Source organism: Podarcis pityusensis (genome assembly GCF_964106645.2).
Source record: "Podarcis pityusensis genome assembly, chromosome: 4".
NCBI classification, from domain to species: Eukaryota; Metazoa; Chordata; class Lepidosauria; order Squamata; family Lacertidae; genus Podarcis; species Podarcis pityusensis.
The window spans coordinates 13,867,340-13,893,918 of NC_138027.1; the positions used below are offsets into that span (position 1 = coordinate 13,867,340).

Genomic DNA, 26,579 nt, shown 5'->3' on the forward strand with positions numbered 1-26,579 from the left:
GCTTTCTTCGGATCTCCCGCCCTCCCTCCCTCTTAGGTCAGCTTCATTTGCGTATTGACCTTGCTATGGACTTCGGTTGGTTGCCTTGGTTGCCCAAGGGGCCTGGTAGGACTTTTCTTATCCATTTGGCCAGTTGGCACCAGCCTCTTGGTTTTCTCGCCTACCTCATAGCAATTCATCACAGCTTTCTGGTGTTGGCGGTTAGGCACTGGAATATGTGTGCTGTGTTGGAGGATTGGGTATGGGCCATCATCTACCCCTCCTCTTTTGGGTATTCCGTTAAAGGAATCCAGCGGTTGTGGTTCCTGTCCAATGCCTTGCTAGTGGCTAGGGCCATGGTACGACCCTGGTGACGTCATGGGGGAGCTTCCAGTTGTATTTGCATCAACAAGCTCCTCCCATTGGTTGTTAACCCTGATATGACTCCCGGCTGTGCGGGGTGGAGTCTTGTATTGCTGTTTCATCCAGTGCCTAAGCCAATACTACTCACATGCTGCAACCAATAAAAGTTGTGGCCTAATTTTGCCCATTAACCTAAAATAATGTGTCTTTGTGTCTTATTTTTAATCCTATGCGGGTGGCGGGACCTCGAATCACAACCAGAAGCTAACTGCATACTAAGGGTTTGTGTGACTAAGAGTCTCTGCTGGCACAATCTTGCAACTTGCATTTAATTTGTTTTGCACTTTCCTCAAAGGTTGCCCCAAAGCTTAGTCAAAAAGTTATAAGGGTGGATCAAGCTTTGCTTAAGCTACCCTTACAGCTGTTCTTCTGTCCTATGAAAATTGCCTTCATCAGTGGCTTGTGATGTACTTTCAGTTGTATCAAAATGTCTTCTAAATCTAAAACCTTTGCAGGATGTAGACAAATATGTCACCAATATGCTGATGACATTTCCAGGTTTGTCTTTCAGGTGACACTGAAATTGGTGTTTGGGAGCAATGTCAAACTGGATGAGAGTCAATAAATTGAAACTAAAACCTGACAACATACAGGTGCTTTTGGGCCGCCTTCCATATCAGTCTGCCAGTCCACTGAGACTGTAATCTAAAAACTTTCTCTGGGTTCTCCTTCTGTGTGAAGTGTTGCGGCTGGCAACTAGAGAGAGGGCCTTTTCTGTTGTGGCTCCTTGCTTTTGTATTGCCCTTCTTAAAGAAGCCTGTCTTGGGGCCTCATTACTATTATGTAGACATTAGACAAAAATATCTGTTTTCCCAGGCTTTAAAAAGCTGCTAAATTAAGTGTTTTTTTTAAAAATAAAAGAATAGAGCAGTTTAATTTTACTGTTTATTTGAATGGATTGTTTCTGCTTTCAGTTGTTTTAATTTACTGCTTTAGTTTGTATGCTTTATATTAGTTATTATTAGTTGGCAGCAAAATTTATGTTGAAGGTAGAGGATATAACTTATAATATAAAATTAAACTTATAAAATAAAAAAGTCAGTCTTCAAAGCCCGTTACTCTTTGCCTTCCATTACATAACCAATGCACTTTCTAGGGAAAATGCTCAATTTTTAAAATGAAAATATCACCTTTATAGTATATGCCTGAACTTTTAACTGTTCCTATCCAATTAATTATAGGTCTTTGGTTCACTTTGACTATACTCCAAAAGTAAATATTGCACCAACTAGTTCTGTATCATATTACGTGTATCCTCCGTAAGAAATGATTCCGTTCTAATTAGCCATCTGTCTAGACAGGAGGCAGGGGTAACGTCAAGAAATGTGAAATAGGTTAAGTCTTGTTCTGTTTCTGATTAGTTCAGAGGGATTGCATGACATATGTGTATTGGAACAAAAAAGCTTTGTCACCCAAATTAGATGCAATTGGTAATATTTATTGTTTACCAAGGGCTTGTGATAAATCACTGGCAGCCAGGACAGGGTGCATTTTCCACTTTCCTCAAATATGTATAAATCATTGGACTCAATCAATATACATGAAAAACAACTAGTATAGGGATGGTGACGTCTTCCTTTTATAAATATTGCACACATAAACCTGTTTTGGCCTTTGGGGGAATATAAAAGGTAGCGTAATTTTACAAATTGAAACTGTTATGATTGTGAAATATATAAAACATAAATCTTTTGAACCTTATAGCAAGTTTGTTGTCCCACATCTGCCCACTTTACATTTTCTCAACAGGATCTGTACAAATCTGTATTCCAAGTTGGCCTCATTTTGTTCGTAAACCTAATATTTCTCAGTGTAGCTTTGTAAGCAAGAAACGTATCTGTTGCATTATGTTACTGCAAGCAGCCCAGCGTGTGGCCTGTCTTAACACTTTGCACAGCAAGATACTCATCCCTCTAAGGCAGGTTGTGGCTCAGGAACTATTATTCATGAGTGTTAGCCCCTGGTGCTGACAAGTCACTTCAGAAACTTAGCTTGTTCCTCATGTTGAAATGACAAAGTCAGCCGTACATCTGAGGCCCTTTTTGACCTGTAACATCTTGGAGACGTTCTATAAACTTCCTCTGCTTGGGAATCCTGTTGTCTGGTATATTGATCACAAGTTTTAACTCTCGAGCTATGATGGAGCACCAGAATTTGTGAATGAGTACATGCTGTGCTCTACTGCACAGCAGGGACGCGAGTGGCGCTGTGGTCTAAACCACTGAGCCTCTTGGGCTTGCTGATCAGAAGGTCGGCAGTTCAAATCCCCACAATGGGGTGAGCTCCCATTGCTCTGTCCCAGCTTCTGCCAACCTAGCAGTTCGAAAGCACCCCAAAAAGTGCAAGTAGATAAATAGGTACCGCTCCGGCGGAAAGGTAAACAGCGTTTCCGTGCTCTGCTTTGGTTTCACCAGAAGCGGCTTAGTCATGTTGGCCACATGACCCAGAAAAACTGCAGACAAACGTCGCAACCGCAGAGTCGTTTGTGACTGGACTTAACTGTCAGGGGTCCTTTACCTTTACCTTTACTGCAAAGTTACTGTATGCATAGGACATAGCTCCTTGGTTCACATTTTCTAGCTTCTGTATATTATTTACTCATTTTTACCCTGCCATTTTATTTTTAAAAATACACAAGAATGCTTATATAAAATCAGCATCGCTCTAGCTGGATCAGGAATTCCTCTATTCAGATTCCCCCCCCCTTCCACTTTATTATTGTCACAACATACATTTTTCTGTAACAAAAAGTTACCTTGACTCTGTCTTCCTTCTTGATACCTTAGATAAATTGTCAGACCATAGCCTCAAAACCCCAAATGCTGGCTCCAGCAACCGTGTAGAAACCTGTTCTCTTCCTTCAGATCTAACTTTGTTTTCACATAGTTTAGTAAAAATAATGGAAGATGAATTTGGTTAGAGTGTTAGACTACGACCTGGAAAGCAGGGTTGAAATCCCCATTTGGCCGTGAAGCTCACTAGGTGATCTTGGGCCAGTCACCATCTCTTAGCCTAACCTGCCTCTCAGGGTTGTTGTCAGGATGAAACAGGTAGGATAACCATGTACACCACCTTGAGCTCCTTGGAAGAAAAAGATGGTATATAAATGTAACAAATAATTTTTTAAAAGCTCTTTTTTTTTTTTTTTACACCTTGCATTTCAACCACATGGTGAGAAAAGCTGTCCGTCTCTTCTTGATAGTTCCAACACAAATACTGGTAATTGTTAATCTTCTTTATCTTTGTTCATAACTTTGAAGCAATTTTCTTACATCCACGTTTAAGGAAAATTTGTGAGTTGGTTTCAGAAAGTTAAATCTGGGAAAAGGTTGGCTTTAAATTGCATAATTTTCTGGGTCGGCAGTTTTGGCTCCCATGGCTTATTTATGTATGGAATATGGTGCAATACAATGCAAAAAGATGCTCCTGATGTTTGCCTCCTGGTGCAGACCTGCATCTCACTTGTTTGGGCTGGCCTGATGGGCTGCTTATCTGTGGCAGTTTCTGCTGGATTCAGGCAAGTTACCAAGTGTTAAGGAGCATGGCTGACTTAACTCTCATGGAAATGCTTCAGCTGTTCTTTGGGGGTTGAATTCTAACAATAATCGCATATTATATCTCTGTGAAAGATGTGCTGTTAAAACCTTGTTTGATAGCTATGAATACTGGAACTAGAGGTTTTCATGAGTTTGCAAGTTCTTGGTTGAATCCATGCTGTGCATGATAGAAAACTGATATGAGCAAAATAATTGGCATGCTATCTTGCAAAATAATTGGCATGCTATTTAAATGTTATGAGGAAATACAATACTGCAGCCTGCTGTCACATTGTATCTGGTCTGTGATGAAGTAATATGCATTTCTTGGGGGAGAAGCACACATTTTAATTGAATTTAATTATTAACTCCTTGCATGAATCGGGCTGTGGCCCATGAAAACTTATGCTACAATAAACATGTTTGCCTTTAAGGTGCTACAAGATCATTTGTTTTAAATTCAACGATATTTTGTGTTGGGATGAGGAGAGTTAAGAGTTATTTGTTGGGTGGTCTGGCCACTATCCAGGATTTGAAACAGAAGGAGGGGCACTTTAAATCTGGTACTACTCCTATGTGTGACCCATGTTTCCAATCTCTTGGAATGTCGGGTGAGGGAGACTCCTACTCTTTGAGTAAACACTCTAGAAAAAGGATGTGACATGGAACTGGAGCAAAATATACAACTGTTTGTTACATATTATAGAGCTAAAATATATTGCTGTATTTCTTTGGGCTTAAATTTAGTGCTTTTATGTCCTGTTGATTTCACTTGGAAATATTCCTCTTCCACCAGGCCTTTGGCTGATTAATATTCCACAGCCTTTTAAATGTGTCTGTGGGAAGGGAAGGTTATTGTTTTGCTGTTTCATTTTATTTATTTTCATGTTTTTATCCTGTATTTTATAACGTGAACCGCCCTGAGATCTTATGATGAAGGGCGGTATATAAATCTAATAAATAAAATAAAATAGTGCAAGCTGGAGCAAGAAACCACGTCCCCGGTTTAACCTTATATTCAAACCAGGAATTGTGTCTTGTTTCACTCCCAACAAACTATGATTGGGAGGTGGAGAACAAACACTGGCTTCACCTTGGTTTTTACTGTTACATTTTTTATTGTTGTTGTCAGGTGCTGATGTGGTTGCTTGGGAGCAAACAGGCAAGACTCCAACCTGTCTTTTCCAGGCTTTATTATCTGTACAAACTATTTACAGTGCTGATAGTCGCAAGTCCATATCTGCTCAGTCACTAGCAGAATCTGGGAGTGGGCGGTCCTTATACCTTCTCCAGCATAACAGCCGTGTGACCCCCAACCTTCTCCTCCCCTCTCTGCGCCGAAGACTACTGCGCAGAATGGGTGCTGGCAAAGGGGGACTCGACTCGCCTCCCCTCCGCTTTGCTCAGGCTCGGTGTTGAGGCTCTCCCTAGCATCTTCTGATCCTTGCACCCCTTCCCCACTGGAGGTGTGGCTTCCCTCCTCGCCAGAGGAAGAACTGCTTCGCAAGATCTTCGGAGGCTCCCTGTAACACAACAGCCCTTCCACCTCTCGCCTCTGAGCTGATGGCAGTTCCCTGACAGTTGTGGCATGCCTTGGTATCACATGGCTGATGAAGAATGGGATATGAATTCAATAAATAGATAGATAATAGGTTGTGGTTTGCTTGGCTTACTTGGAGTAAAGCAAACTATGAACCTTGGTTTGTTCATAACATGTGTGTCAGGGGTTGTGGTTTGTTGTTCCCACTTGTGATAATGAAGGAAAACATGGGAACAGTGGTGTAGCTAGCTGCTCAGGTGCTCAGGGTGGTGCATGTGCCCTGCCCCCGGGGGTGGGGCGTGGCAAGTTGGGGCAGGGCGCACTGCGCGGAGCCTCCACGGAGTTCGCTGCTGCCTCCCCCCCCAGCTGTAGGGCGACTGAGGGAGAGGCGGCAGGTGGACAGAAGCCCCACGCTGCCATTTTGTCCAGTGCAGAGCTTGCAGGCACCCTGAGCCACCAAGTCACTCCCAGGAGAGATACGTGGCTCAGGTACGCTGCAGGCCAGGCCCCATGGGAAGCGCCCCTCCCCTCAGTGTGGCGCCCAGTGCGCCCCCCCCCAGCTATGCCTTTGCATGGGAACCACCTGCTTCTTCATGGTAACGATTAAATTAGCCATTTTCTAAATTTGATTTAAACCACAGAGCCTAGGACTTGCCCATCAGAAGGTCGGCGGTTCGAATCCCCGCTACAGGGTGAGCTCCCGTTGCTCGGTCCCTGCTCCTGCCAACCTAGCAGTTCGAAAGCACGTCAAAGTGCAAGTAGATAAATAGGTACTACTCCGGCGGGAAGGTAAACGGCGTTTCCGTGCGCTGCTCTGGTTCGCCAGAAGTGGCTTAGTCATGCTGGCCTCATGACCCGGAAGCTGTACACCGGCTCCCTCGGCCAATAAAGCGAGATGAGCGTCGCAACCCCAGAGTCGGCCACGACTGGACCTAATGGTCAGGGGTCCCTTTACCCTTTACCTTAAATTTGATTTTTAGTCTATATAGGATTCTGGTGATACATGGATTCTTCTACCTTGAGAACATGTAAAAAATCTTGGGTTCCTACAACATACTCGCCTGCTGCTTAGCATTGCAGTTAGTTGGCCACCATATCAGTGCTGTTCCCTAGAGTACAGCCATTCATCCCTCTTATAGACCAATCAGAAACAATTTTTGTGCTGTTAGACATTTAGTCTCTTAAACAACAATGTGCTATTCAGTTGTGAAAGATAGGCTTGGAGTCAAATGCGCTCGCATTGTTTGTCATTTTGAAGGAAATTGCCGCCTATAAAATGCATATTGTTTTGGAAAATGCTCCCATTTAGCAGCTTCCATGTGAGTATTATGAGGGCCAATTTATATTGTTCTACAGAATGCACACTTTCGCTGATATATATATAGAGAGAGAGAGAGAGAGTTAGTTAGTTAGTTAGTTAGTTACAAGAGTGTCTGTATAGCCAATGTACTCCGAATATTCCCATATGAAGCATGTTTGCTTTGTAGTTCACTCTTCCCATTTAATATCTTGAATAATACTATCATGGAGTGGGGCTAGTTATTAATAAAGGTAATTCGTAGATGCTTCACTTTACTTTGCTAGGGATTGGCTCATCAGTCTGTTGCTGCCCAGAGTCACTTTTTTGTGTTCACTCAAAAATCTTTTCCATTTCCATTTTTGCAATATTTCCCCCCCACAAAGAAATTGTCCTGGCTTCTGCTGGATGACAGACTTTGACTCAGATATCATTTTCTACTGTAAACTTTATTGCTCAGATCAATATGGTTCTGAAAGACCTACATTGGGTCCCAGTACCTTTCCAAGCACAATTCAAAGTGTTGGTGCTGACCTTGAAAGCCCTAAGTGGCCTTGGCTCAGTATTCCTGAAGGAGCGTCTCCACCCCCATTGTTCCACCTGGACACTGAGGTCCACCTCACTGTGAGAAGTTACAGGGAACCAGGCAGAGGGCCTTCTTGGTAGTGGTGCCTGCCCTTTGGAACACCCTCCCTTCAGATGTCAATGGGATAAAGAATTACACAACTTTTAGAAGACAACTGAAGGCAGCCCTGTATTGGGAGGTTTTTAACACTTGATGTTTTATATTTAGATATGCTGTAAGCCGCCCAGAGTGGTTGGAGAAACCCAGCCAGATCGGTGGGGTATAACAACAACAGCAACAACAACAACAACAACAATAATAATAATAATAGTTACTATTATATGGTAGAAAGGCAAAGCAAGGATCATCAGCACAACAGGTACAGGGCATGGCCATAATAATAATAATAATAATAATAATAATAATATTATTATTTATACCCCAAGCATTTGGCTGGGCTTCCCCAGCCACTCTGGGCGGCTTTCAACAAAATATTAAAATGCAGTAGTGCATCAAACATTAAAAGCTTCCCTAAACAGGGCTGCCTTCAGATGGCTTCAAGCTAAGACATTGATCCAACAGTTGACATGCTCCTTGGGCTCTTGTTATAAAGGAGAGGGGTGGACACGGCTTTTCAGTGTGCAAAGCAGGATTCAGTTTGGGTTTGCATCAGCAAACAGGAACTTCACCTTGGTGTCTGGGCCTGAGCTGTCTGTTTGTGCCAGCTCTGGTGTCTCCATGTCCTACCTAGGTGATAGAAGAGATGACAGTGCCAACTCAGAATCAGAAAAAGGATTGGATGGCTTTGGTGGGGGTGTAGAGGCTCATCAGCAGAGGCTGGTGAGGACAGAGGCTCTGGCGGCTCGGGAGGGGTACCAAAATAGGAGTGGGGCAGGCAGGATAAGCCCCAGCAAGGTGACAACCCACTGGGTTCCTCTCTGGGATCAAACTCCCCACCCCTTGTAGCTCGGATGACTCCTGGGGTTTTAATGTGGCTTTACCAGGGCTGCCATTGGGCATCTCCTTAAACTCCCCCCACCCCTTGTCCTGAAAAGACCAGCCCCTCAAGGACACTTGGGACTCATGACAGAAACCAGTACAGAAATTGCATTTAGCTATGGGTTTTAAGCACATTTCCTTCTGAATTTGTAACTTTCTTGTATTTCTTTGGGAGGTGTGGGATCAGATAGTTCATGGTGGAATTTGCAAAGATCAAATTCCTCTAGCAATCTTAACCAGAATCAGCTTCTGGCTGTTGCGTCATCTTGGCTATATATAGTAATTTTAAAGTGTTTGTGTGCCCCATTATGTGCCAAGTGTAGTTTCATTTATCATATCCTTCATACACTATTTGGGTACGTTCCCAGTCAGTCCCCCATTGAGTTGGCCATTGATTAGATACCACAATGCCTTTTCAGTGCTTGGGAAGGGGTGGGCTGGCATTTCCCAAAGTTTCCGTGAGCTTCCATGTGGAAGCTATTTCACAATTCTAAATTTGGAGAAACTCTGTAAATTGTATTTGTCCACATCTGTTGTTACTGGTTGTTGTTCCTCTTATTCAGTAAGCTTAGAAAAACCCCCAATAGATACATAAGACTAAAAACAAAGAACTGATAAGAATCAGCATCAATACTAAAATACATATAGACCACCGAAAACACTAGGATCTGATAAATAACTATAACTAAACTTTATTAAATCAGCAACCTGATTACAATGCTGTTTAACAAGCAAGTTTTCAGGACCCCTTTAAAGGTCTGCAGTGATGGAGCCTGATGTTTCTCCTCTGGCACAGCATTTCATTGCCTAAATGTATTTCTGTACATTTGCCCTTACAGTGGTACCTCACAAGACAAATGCCTCGCAAGACAAAAAACTCGCTAGAGGAAAGGGTTTTTTGTTTTTTGAGCTGCTTCGCAAGACGATTTTCCCTATGGGCTTGCTTCGCAAGACGGAAACGTCTTGCAAGTTTGTTTCCTTTTTCTTAACACCGTTAATACAGTTGCGACTTGACTTCGAGGAACAACTCATAGAACGCGGTGTGGTAGCCTTTTTTGAGGTTTTTAAAGACTTTGGTGATTTTTGAAGCTTTTCCAAAACTTTCCCGACACCGTGCTTCGCAAGACGAAAAAAACCGCAAGACGAAAAAACTTGCGGAACGAATTAATTTCGTCTTGCAAGGCACCACTGTAATTATCTGAAGGGCGGATGGATTATCCCAGAGCTTTCCAAACTTTTCATGTTGGTGACACACTTTTTAGACATGTATCATTTCGTGACATGGCAGTTCATTTTTACTAGTAAACTCTAGGTTAAACTAACTGCCTTCCAGCCCCTTGAAGAGCACGGGGAGCGTTCCTGCAGCACACCTACAAACTGCAGCTGACACACAGTTTGGAAAGCTCTGGATTATCCAGTGTTGATCTCATACTTGTGGGTGCAGGTTACCTAGGAGTCTGTTGATACAGCAGGCCATTTCAATTTTGCATAGAAAGGACTTTTAATAGAATTCATCTTACTTTATTGATTTTTACAAAGTGGATTTGCTGTTGTATTTGATAATCGAGCAGTTACTTTAATTGGCGTAGGAATGCTACTATGTACATGAAACGGTATATGACAGGCAGTACTTGAAATGTGAAGAACTATTCTTTCCTTTTTCAACAGGAGGGTAATCTGCCAACTGGGATTGCATCCCCTCCTGGCTTGCAAATCCATAGTCATCCAGGAGGAGGGGTTCACACTTGCCCAGACTGGCACCAGATTAGTGGCAGAACATAAATTTATTGGGAGCTCCTGCTAAAGTGGCTCTTCATTAGCTGTTGGTGTGTGTCTTAATATGGAGCTAACGTTTTCTCCTTCCTAATGACCTTGGTCAGGAGGCTGGGAAGGGATTTATTTAAGTTCTAATTGTGAACCCCTTTGGCTTCTTGCTCTTTTTTCCTGGCCGAGATAACAGCTTGAGATGCCATGCCTTTATTTACCGTATTTACTTGAGTCTAATGCGCCGTCGAATCTAATGCGCACCTCAGTTTTCAGAACCTTGAAACCAAACAAAGTATTTGCTGGCAAATGTAAATGTGCCATCGAATCTAATGTGCACCTTAATTTTTGTAATGTAATTTGGCCAAAAAAAGGTGAGCATTAGATTCCAGTAAATAGGATATTTGCAGTATTTTTAACTTGCTATTCAACCAAAAAGGTTTGAAGAGCCGCTTGCATAAAACCACTTAAAGCAAGGCCATCCCTGCCTGTTGGTTTACAGTCTAAAATATGTGACATAAAAGAAAAAAAGGGATGGGGAGAGAGAAGGGGGGGGGGAGCAAACTCCGGCACCAGTTTTCAAATACAGTGGTACTTCTGGTTGCGAATGGGATCCATTCCGGAGGCCCGTTCACAAAATGAAAAGAGCGCAACCTGAAGCGCCGTATCTGCACGGCACGATTTGGTGGTTATGCGCGAAGCGCGATTTAGCGCTTGTGCGCATCCGCGAGCGGCAAAACCCGGAAGTACCACTTTCTGGTACTTCCGGGTCACTGCGGGACGTAACCTGAAAGAATGTAACATGAAGCAAACGTAACATGAGGTATGACTGTAATACTTAAAACAACCAGTTGTTATGTAAACATTTCAGGGACTGGAGGAACCCAATGTAGCTGGTTTTTCAGCAGACTTGACGGTATGGGCCCTGCTTCCCATCTCTCCCTCCCCTACAGCCTGTTGTAATGGTTGCTGCCAGATTAGAGTTGAAGGAGAGTCTTTGAGAAGAAGAGGCTCACCATTGTGAAGTGTGCAGTTTACATGCAAGACAGCAGTTCTCGCATGCAACTCTGATTTGTCTCCCGCCCCGTTTGGATCGTTTGACATTGAAACCTGGATGCAACCTATAATTTGGTACCCCAAGGGTTAAGAAGAAGTATAAGGGTTAAGAAGTATAAAATGAACAAAACTGTCAAATTATATTCTAAAACATATTGAAAAACTAGGATGCAATAAAACCAAACAGGAGAAGTGGGGAGAATGTTTGCTGAGTGAGGGATAGCGAAAAGGATGGAGTTGTACGGAAAAGTGGTCGGAGGAGGAAGGCAGGCTGAGCTCTGAGCACATTTGTAGGTAACACTAAAAAGAATGCAAGTGGGAGACTTGGGGTCAATGGCAGAGTATTAAAGCTCTGCTTTTGCACTGTGTGTAATGAGCAAAGTAGAGTGGGATTTTGTGGGGAGACAACCCAGGAAGAAGAAAAGAGCATAATCAGGGAAATAATGCAAGCTGAAAATGGAAAGGCAGGGTGGGGGCAAGGATAGAAGCTTTAGAGGGAAGAGAGAAGGCAGATTTAATACATGCCCTTGTTCTGCGGGTAGATGTGTTGTAGTTTGAGGTACCTCTTTAGCAACAGAAAGAGAAAGATAATGGAAGGAGAAGGAGGGTGGGGTGGGGGGAAAGTACATAAGAAAGGCCCTGTGCAGGGAGCTGATAGCTCTTTTATACCTTTGTTGGTAAGGAGAAAAGACAAAGCCTCTTAAATACTGTCTTGCTGGCAATGATCAGGTGTTAAAAGTATTGAAATGGTGCCAGCCAGGAAGTATTTGTTCTCAATGTCTGAGAAAGGTCTTTTAAAAAATCATCCTTATTCTGCTTTCCCAGGGGAAAAGGGATCAACATGTCTTTTTGGCTCTTGTGGCAAAAGCCTGGAGCTATTTTAACAAACTTGGTTAGAAGGAGGATGTCCAAATGTCCAAAGGAGTGACATTTTAGGTGATCATATTTTGGCTTAACACTTCAAGGAGTCTGATGCTTTAGTTTCCTTTACAGGGGTATGGCAGAGATTTACAGTGAAGGAGAAAGCAATCAGTGCATTTAAGAGGAGAGGCAGCGTAACTCAGCTTGCTTGAACATGTACCGCCTCAGTTACAGTAATGGAGGCTCTTCCCTTGCTTCTCTAGGCCAAAACCAGAGCTTCCCTTCTCAGGTGCAGGCTACCATGGCAAAAACTGGATTTTTGGAGTGCTCACTAACAGCATACGCTCACCTATTATCGTAGTTTTTTCAGAGTTCAGGGCGCTTTTTCATGAGATTCAATTCAAGCACATGAGCACTTTGGACTGGGCCCAGAAGTGAACTGGCAAATAATGCAGCTAAACACGGGTTATATGGCAAATGCATTCACTTTAACATGTGATCTAGATGCCCAGCCAGCTATCTGACTGCTACATTTTTGACCAATGGAAGTTTCTGAGTCATCTTCCAAGGGCATCCCCATGTAGAGCACATTGCAAAAATACAATCTGGAGGTTATCGGAACATGGAAGTACGGTGGTCAAGTCAATATTCTGATGTAGAATATTAAAACAGTTGGATTCTTTCATGGGAACAGACCTTAAGCGCATTGCAGCTCTAATTCTGTGCAGCAGTAGTGCACTGTTAAAATCTGAAAGACACTTTGAGCAGAACATGTTGAGGTTGTGTATGAAATTTCCAAAGCATTTAAATTTCCGTGTTAATTCAGGTAATTCAACCCAAATTCCACCCCAAATTCAAAATTTTCAGTTTCCCTCTTTATGTTATGAGGTTTTTAACATTTTTTTAAATTAAAATAATTTTTCATAAAGTGAATTTTATAAGGGTAGACTTTATTAACTCACTTAATGTTTTTGCTACAGCCACGGGGGTTTTATGTTAACATGACATCTTCTTATGCTTCCCAGTCTTGTTCTTTGTATTGGCTAATTACATAACCCCTTAAATAGTCAGCTGCTGCTGCCTCTGTTCTTGAAGCTTTTGTCCATGTTAGGCCTTTCCCTCCAGTTTAAGTAGGAAGTCTAGTTCTAATCTTCTTAGCTGCACTCAACGCATGTGAGGGGTGATCCTATCAAGGAATCTGTGGCCCTAGATTCACAAATGATGTGAACACCTCTCTTTTTCTTTTAGGAGCTTTGACAATTTATTTTAGCTGTGTGACTACAAGCATATTAAAAAAGATCTCTTGCCAGTGGAAGAAGAAGGAAAGTCACACACACCACTGGTTTTCAATGGAAACAAAGGGAGCTTAGCAGTCTTGACAGAATGTTCTATTTGGGTGAAACATCCTTAAAATGTTGGTGGAAAGAATGGATGAAAGGAATCAATTCTGAAGAACACAAAAGGTTGCATGAGGTTCTCACCCTTTTAATCTTCAAGAGGCAGAAACAGAAGTAGGTATTGGAGCTGGTATGGACTTACGTGGGTGTAAATGAGCTAATAAATAAAAGTTTGCGAGTAGGCGGGGGCATTCATTGGAAACAAAAAGTTAAAAGTATGAGGAAATAAAATGCTTATAAACCAGTGGAAAGTGCAAGGGACAGTTAAAAGTATTATGCATTCATGCTCACCTCGCTATGTGATTTTAGGAAGGCAACTCACCATGTATGTTGTGCATTTAAAAAGCTATCTGTCATGTTCCTCGCCTTACAATGAATGAAAGGGCATTCCTCTTGTAATGGGATGAGTCTTTCTAATGCCAACTATTTAGTTCATTCAGTCAGAAACACTGATAAAAACGGAAAGCAATTTGTTCAACTATTTTTCTCTTTCTTTGTTTTATCTTTTTAATCACTGCATGATGCTACTGGTGGTCAGAAAAGAGGATTATTGAGTGCCTGCATTATTTTGTGGGTGACCATTGTTGAAAAGGCTTATGTTTTCTTTATAATTAGCTTTCTCTAAAAGCTGTTGCGCTGAGCTACACAGAAGACAGATCTCTTCATTTCATGAGATATATCTGTTAGTACTTTTCTGTAATAAAGCAATCTTTTTAAATGCTGTTTATTGGGTGTGGATGTGTATGTTCATGTTTGTTTTTTCCCATCAGCACGCAAAGTGTCAGCTTTTTTGTGTAAAAATTTCCTTCATTTAGCACTTTCACCTGGAAAGAATACAGTGTACAGAAATTATTTAATAACTGCAGTCCTCTCTGTGTTGACTTGGAAGTAAGTCCCATTGACTTCAGTGGAACTTACCTCTTAAGCTAGTGTGTGTAGGATTGCCATCTAAGTATGATTTTATTTTTGCGGATATTTGAAAAAAGGATTCCAGATTTGACTGCTTTTTGAAATAACTTTACTTTTTGGTACGCAGGCCACCGAAACACTATTTCGCATGGGGGTGTCAAGAGGAACAATTACTCCTTTAAGACACGGAGAGGTAAGACTATGTTTGTTTTCTCCTGCTGTTTATAGTCTTAGAACTGAACTTGGTGCCATCTTGAGCTAAAAATACTTAGAGTTGTTGAAAGATGATGATGATTTAGAAATTGAAATGTTCTGTTCAGGGTGGGGGAGATGCAATTCTTATGTTGTCAAAAGAGCAGGACCCCTCCATCATACACAGGAAGGAGGGTAGGTGACAGGCTAAGGAGAACTTCAACAAATCTTTAGAAGAAAAGAAACCTAATGAGGCACACTCCCCACACTGGTGAGGACTGAGCATGCTCAGTTGCCATAGGATGTTGAGAGTGATGCAGGAGATGGGAAAAGGGAAGAGGAAATGGAGTATATTGAAATAAGATGTGGATGCCTGGAACAGTGAATAGGGACCCTCCAACTGCAACTTCACCCCCTCCCAGATCCCACTTGTATAATGAACAAAATTTGTGACATGACCCTGTTTCATTGTTGAACTTAGTGGTCATCCCTTCTTCGTGGTGACCATAATCCAAAGTTGCAGCTGTGCCATAGTAATCATGGGGAACCCTGACATAGTGAAAAGGTAAGGGAATTCAAGTGGGAGAAGAGAGGTGCTCCTGGTCTCTTAACCAGTATTCCATCTGCAATGGACCTAAGAGAATGTAATCCAGAGTAATGTAGAGGTTATGAGCAATTTTGATGAACATGTGTTATGTTCAGTTTCAGCAAGATTTGTTCCTTTATGTTGTATTTATTTATTTGTTCAATTTATACCCTGCACTTCATCAGTTTTATTGATCTTTGGGCACTAGAACATCACTCAAATACAGCAACTAGCAGGGTTCTACAGACTGTGTAAGCGAGAGCAGAAATTGAGACTTTGAAAAGAAGGGTTCAACTCAGTTTTCCCTGAGTACAAATGCACATGCCCACCAGGCTACCATATAACAATTCAAAGCATATGCCCACCAATCTTTAACCACAACAGGGGATATAATCACCAATCAAAGATGACTCACTGTAACCAGAATTTGCACCTTTGGTAAAAAGGGTCAGTTAAAGGCTTTACCAATGGAACAGGTGAACCATCCTGCAGTCTGTTGTCCAGGGAGTTCTTCAAAAACTCTTTGTCAGTTGACACATTGCAAAGCTGGAATATATGTGTGAGTTGGCTTGCTGCTTATTGAAGTGTGTATGTATTTTAGATGGAACAGAGTTCACAAGATATAGTGTATGAGTTAATGGGGAAGAGTACACCATGAAACGCCATATATTTTGGCCTTTATAAGGAATACCAATATGAACATAGTCACACAAGCATATAGAGGGCTTGTGATTGCCTTTAGATGAATGAACAGTTGTTTAAAGGGTGATGCTATGATCTCCAGGTTAATAAATCAAACTTGCAACTAAAGGATTGCAAGAATATCTTCATAGGTTTGTTCAGCCTGTGTATCTTTCTAGAAGGAGCTTGATGCTGTACTTGCAAGGGTTATCCTGTACTTTGAAAGTGGAAAGCATATATAACCGAGTTCTATAAAAGGACCGAACCTTCAGATTTGTGGCTATGAAGATAATTAATTTGTTTTGTTTGCGATGTATAGTTGCATTTTATTTTAAATTCATTTTTAGGATATTATAACAGATTTGATCTGTTAATGTAAACTGTGTAGAGTTTTTATTATTATGTTAAGTGGCATAAACATTTTAGAAATAAAAAGTAAAAAGAAAAATGCAGATGCTGAGTGTTTGTGTGCTCTTACTGAAAATGCAGTTAAAGCCAGAATTGGAGAGATTAATACTTGGACGTTCCAAGTTTACTTGCTCAGTTCAGAAGTGCTAATCTGGTGGTGAAATCCCCAAAAGCTAAATTGTTGGGAAGCTGAGGAAATGATACAGATTGGATGAGTATAGACAGAAAAGCCTGTGGTCAGATCCTTGGTGGTTTTAACCAGTACACATCACCTAGTATATATTAAAATAATGCATTATTTAAAAACATATTTAAGATAATTTCTGTCAATGTGGTAAGCGCGGCTGGTGCTGGGGACAGGCAGAGAAAAGCAAGACTAGTTCTGAATTAATAACAGACCCTCACATTGCACTGAAGCAAACAGCTTTTTTTAAATAAAAAAAACCACTATTCAAACAAGAGAAGTCACTAAGGACTCTTCATTGTTGGCTTGTTTCCAGGTCCAGATGGATTTGCAGTTTATAATGCTGAATGTTTGAGGGAAATCTTCCCCCTTATTTCCTGCTTACAGCTTTTCTGTATGCCAGGAGAGTCATCTCCATAGCCTTTCTGGCTATGAATATAGTTTACTTTTGTCAACCTTTCCACATAAGAAACCAGGTTTTTGTGCTGAAAGCTGTGTTATTTGCTGTTTACATATGGATTACAGAATTATTGACAAGGTTTTGGCATGAGATTTGGAACCCGTTGCTGCCAAGTGTCATTCATCCAAGTGAGACAGATAATTCTTGGACTGGTTTTCCTGTTCAACAACAGCCACAGGGTTGTGAAAAATTACCTCAGGACTGGTTATGGTCATGAAGTTGACTGATCTCCAAGAAGTCTAATAGTATCAGGGGAGGTAATGAAATTCAAGAATATAATTGCCTTCAGGATTGAGCACATTTCTCTCCTTGTTGCTGAAGTATTTCTATCAAGACCCGCTTTTTGGAGAATGTTTAGTGGTTCAGAGGTCACCCATTTCTCCTCTCGCTCTTAGCCATTATGTTGATGTCTGACTATTTTGTAAAGGTTTTGTCAGTCCTGAACATAACTTTAGAGCACTGGGAATTTAAAGAGCATTGAGCTGCGATTTTATTTCTAGCCATGCCTGCCTTTCTCTATACCCTCTTTTTCTGCCTTTAACAATAGTTGTCATTTGTGTTTTGAGGACCATCTCCAAGGGACCATGAAAGATGCAAGACATCTGTCTTTTAAGTTCCTGCCTCTTGAAGCCTCTCAGGCCCCAAATAAATTAACTGAGATACTTGTCATTAAGGAGGCTTATTTCATAGTGTCACCTGCCTTCTGCCATATTATATCAGATATAGAAAACCTGGATATAATTCTGAAAATAGCACTTTGGGAATAAAGATTTGCTGGACAAAGGCAACTGTGATCCTCTCCCATGTTTCCCAAAATGGTATGATTCTCAGGGAAGTTCTTGGAGGAAATTACACTGTTTGCCTGCTGCTAAGCAACACTCGTCTTATTTACGAATCCAACCCTTTGCTCCCCTGATTTCCACAGGTTTTTACTCAAAGTCTTGAGGTTGTTGGGTTTTTGTTTTGTTTTAAAGACATCCTGGGCAATTTTGTGCTGTAATTCTCAAATTAAACCTGCAAGAATTTGAACGTATTTGCCATAAATACTGTGTGTGTGGAGTATAATTGTTTGTTATGAGGGTATGTATTTTTGTGTTTTTATATTGTAAACCGCTCTGTGATCCTCAGATGAAGGGTACTACATAAATTCAATCAACAACAACAACAACAACAATAATAATAATAATAATAATAATAATAAAAATAAAAATAAATAAATAATGGATGGGTGTTTTTGTCTCAGGGGTTAAACAGTAAGGACCATGTCAGCAAATTTCCCATTTATTGGCTGCAAAAGGGCACTGGGAAGCTGGAGGTATAAAATAATATCCATATGCCAGCAGAAGAGTACAGTCAGGCTGCGGATGGCAAATGATATATGGTTGCTGAGCTAAGGAGCAGTGTGTTTTCCCTAAACATTGTGAAGCCGGTCTTTAGATTCTTCCCAGCATCTCTCTTTTCTCTTAGGGCAAGCTGCCAACTTGGTTTCTACGACTGTCTTACACACCTTTCCCTGCTAGCCTGCAGGGGTGAAAAATGCATCTCAAAATGCTCCTGTTTTCAGCAATAGATTGAGACGGATCTGGCTCGCATCCAGGTTCCTACTGAAAGCTGAATTTCAAGTCTCTCTTACTGCCCATCTATATTCTAATGAACACACAAATAGCTTTGAGATTTCTGCACAGATCATGTTTCTTGGGCAGCCAAACAACTGGGATATGGCCAGGGTTGAAGCAATATCTCAGCAGCTGCCTGGCAAGTGTTGTGAATGAGCTTCTGCCAAGTCCCTAGAGCAGGTACTTGATGGTGTGGAGTTGGGGGGGGGCTGTAAAATGGTTTCTGATAGGATTAGCTCATCTAGTTCCCAGCTTTTCATAATTACAGATGGAGAACATTTCACCTTGTGTGAGTCTCTAGGTCTCGCAAGCCTCTTCCCTCCCAGCAGAAGTAAGTGAATTGGGCTGTGGTGTGTTTATTTGAACTTCTTTCTGGGGATGGATCTGGTCTTCAGGAAGGGAATCATATCCAAATAAATGCAGGCGCAGCCTGTTCCAGTTTCTACTTTGTGGTGAGGGCAGGGATGTATTGGACTTGGCCTGTTCTGAGCTTTCTCCCCTGAATGTAACAAGCGATAAGAGGTCTTATATCTGTAGACTATTCTGGAACTGATAGCATCTGTGTGGTCAAGCAGATGATCTACTTCCGCTGGTTGAAGCAGCTGATCGGACAAGAATGAAACACTCGGCAAGATTTGGGATGTTGCAGGAAAAGGCCTTTTGTGATAGAACATGCTCTTCCACAGAGACATATTTGGAATAAGCTCTGCAATCGTGTCACGTTTGGCTTCCTTGAATTAAGTTGCCATGCCCAGCAAGTTCCACTCATCAAAAATAATGAGAATTTAAAGGGTCTGTGTCAGCAACTTCAGAAGTTCCTAATTTGTCTGAACTCCTGTCCAAGTCAGGATCTATTAATTCTACTTGAAGGGGCCTCAAGAGAGACATTTAGCATTAAAGTAGGGAGAGGTCATAGATTTAGGATGCTGCCTAGCACCATGGTTGGGTGGGTGCACAGGATGCTACATAGCCCTTAGCTCCACTACTCTGGAGTAGGGATGGGGATGATTCACTAAATTTAAAAGTGCCAGGGCAAATCACTATATTGGGACTACAGATATGTTAGCAAATGTCATGAGAGAGGTGTGAATATGACAGCTGAGTGGCAAATGAAGGGGTGGAACTAATAATAGTGTTCACATAAGCATGAAAATTAGGGTTTGTTGTTGTTCAGTTGTTTAGTCGTGTCCGACTCTTCGTGACCCCGTGGACCAGAGCACGCCAGGCACTCCTGCCTTCCACTGCCTCCCGCAGTTTGGTCAGACTCATACTGGTAGCTTCGAGAACACTGTCTAACCATCTCGCCCTCTGTCGTCCCCTTCTCCTTGTGCCCTCCATCTTTCCCAACATCAGGTTCTTTTCCAGGGAGTCTTCTCTTCTCATGAGGTGGCCAAAGTCTTGGAGCCTCAGCTGCACGATCTGTCCTTCCAGTGAGCACTCAGGGCTGATTTCCTTAAGAATGGATAGGTTTGATCTTCTTGAAAATTAGGGTATGTGACTGCAAAAGGAGTGATGCATTTATGTGTATGGGGAGAGGGAGGAGAATGGCTCTAGTGGTGTGCTTGTGAAAGGAGTGAAGGAAGGGTCATACAGTGGTACCTCTGGTTGCGGATGTGATCCATTCTGGAGCTCTGGTCAGATCCCAAGGTTTCCACAACCAGAGGGACCGCGTCTGCACATGCGCACAGGGCGGTAGAGCGCTTCTGCGCATGTGTTCATGGCGAAAACCGGAAAAATTCTTCTGGGTTTGCTTCGTACGTATCCCGAAGGATTCGTAACCAGAGGTGAACATAAGTAGAGGTACCACTGTATGTGTGTTTATGGAAGAGAGCAAAGAATGAAACCAGTTCATAGCTGAAATTCTATTTAAAACATTGCAATTGGAGACAAGACCTTAACCATCACAATTTAATCAGAATCACCAGTTTCCTAAGTCCCTATTTCTAATCATGCCAGTTCATTTTGAAGTGTGCATGAGGAGGATGGGTTTAAAGACATTAAGCTGGCCCTTTTCAAGTCTAACCAGTTTATTACGGCATAAGCTTCCGTGCTCTCAAGCCCACTCAAGTCAGATGCACGAAATGAAATCCAAATTGGCAAGTCTATAAAGGAGAAGCTTGTACTGTGGAAGTTGCATGGTCATGAGATGCAAACATTGCAGACAGCCACAGCTTTAACCTTTTATGTTAGGGAGGATAATTGCTGAGATATTACTAGTAGTGGGGTTGGGAATAATTTACAAGGATCAATAATAGAAATTGTAGCTATCCTGGCATTGGTAAACCAGGTACATCACATCTGTAGAATGGTAAAATACCCTCTGTCTTAATTAATGCCGCTAAAGGTAAAGGTAAAGGGACCCCTGACCATTAGGTCCAGTCGTGGCCGACTCTGGGGTTGCGGTGCTCATCTCGCTTTATTGGCCGAGGGAGCCAGCGTACAGCTTCCGGGTCATGTGGCCAGCATGACTAAGCCGCTTCTGGTGAACCAGAGCAGCGCACGGAAATGCCGTTTACCTTCCCACTGGAGCGGTACCTATTTATCTACTTGCACTTTGACTTGCTTTTGAACTGCTAGGTGGGCAGGTGCAGGAACCGAGCAACGGGAGCTCACCCCATCGCGGGGATTCAAACTGCCGACCTTCTGATCAGCAAATCCTAGGCTCTATGGTTTAACCCACAGCGCCACCCACGTCCCTAATTAATGCCACTACTTGTGTGCTAAATTGAGACAATGTGTGTTTGTTTTTTAGAAAATCAAAATACATGTATTAATTGCCTTACCCATGCCAGGACACCTGTGTTTCATGTGAATATTCTGTTGGAAGCCACCCAGAGTGGCTGGGGAAACCCAGCCAGATGGGCGGCGTATAAATAATAAATTATTATTATATTATTATATAATGGTTCTCTGTCTGACTGTAGGTGTAAGTTCAGTCATCTTAGTAATACAATCATCACCAGGCTGCTACTGTAAAAGGTTAAAAGTGTTATTAAAAGGTTTAAAAAGTCTATTTATTTAAGTTCTTATTATCACTTACAGTAACCATTACTGTTCAATGCCCACCATAAAAGTTTCTCATTTGTATATCTACAAACCAGGATTTCACTTAATGCTTATAGTATGGCAAACTGGACTTGAATCCCCAAATGCTTATGCCAGTTTATTAGCTTTTAAGGCTCCACTGGTTTTCTCTGCAAAAGTCTTATCATTGCTACCCCATGGAAAACATTTAATTAGGTAAAACTTCGTGGAAATTGCCAGCTGCACCCCTCAAAAGTGCAACACATGTGTCACACAGAACACAATCATATGAAACTCAATGGGTGACCTCAAGTAAATCACAATATTTCAACCTAGCTTACTTCAAAAGGTTGTTTTGAGGATAAACACTTGTCTGAGCTCCTTAGACTGATTGGTTGCATGCAAATGTAGTAAAGAACTTTTTATTTTATTATCTGAAAAAAATCACTATTTTAATACCAGGATTTATCTACTATACATTTTGGAAAGTTGTTCACCTGTTCGGTTTGCATTTGGACACCTTTTAAAATATTGTAACCAAAGTTTGCATGATGGTTCCAGAGATCAAGGAGCAGTTTTTTGTCTATGTGATACAATTGGACACTGTTTTGAATCAAGATTGTGGACTAACCTTTCAAAAATGTGCTGATTTAACCACCACTTTTTTAAAAACACCCTTTTTTTGCGGGTGTGGTGGTGTAGAATTCCCAGGCAATGCCAGGCATGAGAGGCTGCTAGAAAGGAAGAATTTTAAAAACACAGTCCAAACAAGGGTAATTCTGAAATGCACCTTTTAAAGCAAGGAATTTCTTCTTTAAGAAAGGAATTTATTCTTGAAACTGCTGAATAATTGTGCTTTTTTGTTTTTAACTCTTGACTTAGCAGCATAATGATCTGTCTGTTTGATAAGATGTATAGTGCATGAAAGAGATCTTCAGTTCACAAACTGCTTTCTGCAGTTTATAGACTGAAAAAGCAGTGAAAGTTACTCTTAAAGCTGATTCTGATTTAATTAATATTGTTTTCGGCATGTTTTCCCTTTTTTTCATGTATAGTTTCAGCTTGAGGGCATGCCAGGCCCCAGTCACAGGCATATTACGGAGCAAAATAGTGATGTGATCCTAGACATCTGATCTCCTCACCCCTCTCCTTCGTATCACAAAGATGTCATTATTATAGTGGGTTCAAAAGTTCCGTTCTCACGGATTGTTCAGTCATCTCTGGTTTCCCTCCTTGTTGTCTGAATGCTTTGCTGCTATCATGTTAATTTGTGGAGAAGATAACAAACTTCCATTCTACATGTATTCTTTTCCCTTTGTACATACAAACACACACTTGTTAAAATTTGAGCATTTTGTATTAGAAACACTAGTTTGATGGTCTAGAGAAATTTCGGTTTTTTAAGAAACAGATGAGTTTAAGAATATGGTCCCGGTAGCTGAAACATCTCATACTTGTTTGTCTCAAATGTGATGTTTGCGGAAAGCTGAGCACAGTAAAGGTTTCCTGGAATGTTCAGTCAGAGTGTGAGAAAATAATGCTTTTCTAGAATTCTGTAACCCTGTAACCCTGTTAACATGTATGCTTGAAGAATGTTAACTCTTGGCAAAATGAAGATTAAGTGCAAGTTAATACTGTGGAATTTCCCCTCCAATTACATCATAGGAGCCTATGACAATGCCAGCTATTTGAAATTGGTTGGACGCCATGCAATTCTTTCTGTGCCTAGCAAAATGCATGCAGCCCCGGAATATGTAGGATTTTATCATTTTTGCCCAGTGAATCCTGTGTTTCCTCAAATCATTTCTACCAGTATTTCACTAAGACTGTAACTGACATTAAATTCTAAAAGTGTGAGTATGTCTTTTTTTCCTAGGAGAGAGGGATTCCATTACATAGTAGTTCAAAGAGATGTTTTAACAAAGAGTAATAGAACAGTAAAGTCAGTGAAACAGACCAAATCCACTATGCTGCAGTTAGTATTACACTATGTTTATTGAAATAGAATTATTTTTTAGGTTCTTTAAATTCTTTAGGTTCTTTGAATTCTTTTGACTGCACATCCTCTTTGCTGCACTGTGGATCAGGTTATTCTAGTAACTGGAGGATCGGACCCTCTGTACCTTTTTTTTAGGTGAAGCACACTGATGCTTTAAAAGTGTATCTTCTGCACCTTTGGGCTGTCTTGACTCTCTTGAAATAGAACAGCTCACCCTTTATGGGAATAATAATAATAATAACAATAATAAATTTTATTTATATCCCGCCCTCCCTAGCCGAAGCCGGGCTCAGGGCAGCTAACAACAATAAAATAGTACAACATTCTAAAATCATTTCATTATAAAATTAATTCAAATCAAATTGATGGCAACCATTAGGCTAAAGTTCTGTGAAGATTGCCAAAGGAGGGAGTCAGGCTGTGCCCTGACCAAAGGCCTGGTGGAACAGCTCTGTCTTGCAGGCCCTGCGGAAAGATGTCAAGTCCCACAGGGCCCTAGTCTCTTGTGACAGAGCGTTCCACCAGATTGGAGCCACAGCCAAAAAAGCCCTGGCTCTAGTTGAGGCCAGCCTAACCTCTCTGTGGCCTGGGACCTTCAGGATGTTTTTGTTTGAAGACCGTAAGTTCCTCTGTGGGACATACCAGGAGAGGCGGTCCTGTAGGTATGAGAAGAAGCTCATACGTACAGGAAACACACACAAATGGGATAAGAGGTGGGAAATTCACAGAGTTACAAACTGGAACAAAGGTGTGCCAATGTGGAAAGTCTGGAGCTCATTTTAGAGCACATGCTCTGTATGCCAAATTCTCTGTCTGGCATCTCCATGATAATGCTAGAATTCAGAGATACTGAATGAAACTGAATGTTGGAGATTCAGGACAGACGAAGGAAAGTGCTTCTTCACACATACATAGTTAAAATGTGGAATATGCTCCCACAAAGGTTGCGATGGCCACCAACTTAGAAAGCTTTAAAGGAGGTTTATTTCTTTATTTCATAAAATGTATATGCTGCCTGATTATAAAATGAGCCTCAAAGTAGTTTACAAAAAATATAAAACAGTAAAATTATGGATAAAAACAATTAACAAGAATTTAAGACGTTGTAAAAATTGAAATAAGCAGTAAACTAAAAGCAGGTTTCTTCTTCGGGGGAAGAAAAGGCCTCCTTCTGGCAACTCCTGCAGCCAAGCTGGTGCCAAAGATACTGCTCTGCTTTCCTTTGGACCACATATGGATCTTCTCTTCTCTTGTCTTCTCTTCGCTTCTCTTCTCTTCTCTTCTCTTCTCTTCTCTTCTCTTCTCTTCTCTTCTCTTCTGTTTCCACAACTTGTTTGAGCAGCCTTTGTGGTTGGCATTCTGCCTGTCCAATAAAGCGAAGGAATAATGGGAAATCAACCGGCAGATGTACAATTACAAGGCCATGTGGGTTTAGAGAATGGGAACTCCTTGTTTCTTCTCCTGGGGAGCAACTGCAGAAAGCATTTCCTGGCATCTCTGAAAACCTGTATCCCCATCTACGTATAGGATGTGCTGGGAAATGCAGTGACCCCAAACATTAAAGCTGAAAGCAAATAAATTTGAATGCTGTGGGGACATTTTAAACTTGCTGCGAGCTTGGACATCTGCAAATGCTTAAAAGTTCCACAGATCATTATTTGGTACCCCCTCAAGAAATCTGCACATGCTTGCTGCACTGTGGAACACAGGAACCTGCCATAGACAGAGACCAGACCACTTTGTCATTTAACTCAACCTTGCCTACACTGACCGGCAGTGATTTTTTAGAGTTTCGGACTGGATTCTTTCCCAGTCCTTCATGGATATGCCAGGGAGTGGACCTGGGAGGACTTTTTGCTTTCAAAGTACAGTGGTACCTCGTGTTACATATGCTTCAGGTTACATATGCTTCAGGTTACAGACTCCGCTAACCCAGAAATAGTACCTCGGGTTAAGAACTTTGCTTCAGGATGAGAACAGAAATCGTGCTCTGGTGGCACGGTGGCAGCAGGAGGCCCCATTAGCTAAAGTGGTGCTTCAGAACAGTTTCAGGTTAAGAACGGACCTCCAGAACGAATTAAGTACTTAACCTGAGGTACCACTGTATGTACTCTGTCACTGAGCTATGACGCTCCTTAAAGTTGGCAACCCAGCTTACAAAAGGAAACCAACTTCTGGTTCCTAATCAGGGCTTTTCGTTGTTAGTCAATAGCTTTTTGTTGGGAAGGTTTTCATGGTTATTGTCTGGGTTATGCCCATCTCTGCTATTTCTCCTTGTTAAAACTGATAGGTTGGGTTGAGGTGTCTGAAAACATGTAGGGAGGATCGCCAACCTGAGACATGAACAGCTGCTTTCTATTTAAAATTTGAAGAACCTTCTCACCTTCCATCTACCACTGTTTTAGCTCTGGAGAGGAATTGAACTGAATGTAGGGAGGACATTTCTAGTGTGGTCTCACTACAATAAGAATGTCATGTCTGTGTTTCCCCTAACACACTCACTCATTCATCCTCTCTCTTTGCCCGTGAGTAGTTCTTTGTTTTAAATTGGGATACAATGAAGTGCACATTTTGTTTCCATTTTGCCTTTCTCAGTCATCTGCCAAACCACTAATTGTGTTTTAAAAACGGTGATGTTAAAACCTCCTTCTGTCGTTTTGGAGAAAGAACGTAACAACAACAAATATATAAGAAAAACCACCAAGCAGGAGGTGCACAACCTCTGTTGTGCTACATTGCTGAATTGGTGCCCTATGTGATGGCATACTGCTGAAACTGGGTAATTTGGTTTTTGGCTACCCAACTCTCTGTTGTTAGACCTTCAAATCCCTCCCCCCATAGAATATAATATACTGGTATATTAAAAATCAGAATATAAAGATATATTAAGAAGAAATCATTGATAACTACTGTTATGATTTGTTCTCTAACTCATTTTTTTCACTTGGTGGTTGTTGTTTTTTGGAAAACTGGAATATGAAGTATTTTCTTACTCTCTGGAACACATCTGGTTTAGTAATTTGCACAGACATATGGCATTAATTAGTCTCCTATATAGAAGCTCCTGTTATAGCTGTGAATCTGTCTTTCCATTCATTACACA

At 41.4% G+C, this 26,579-nt stretch overlaps 1 protein-coding gene across 1 annotated transcript in view; it reads left to right on the forward strand.

Moving 5' to 3' along the window:
* Positions 1-26,579, forward strand: part of TMEM135 (transmembrane protein 135) — a 173,158-nt gene that overhangs the window by 50,629 nt on the left and 95,950 nt on the right. The window contains exon 5 of the mRNA XM_081002220.1: positions 14,454-14,519. Coding sequence (XP_080858346.1) covers positions 14,454-14,519 — 66 coding nt within the window. The remainder of the gene's footprint in view (positions 1-14,453; positions 14,520-26,579) is intronic.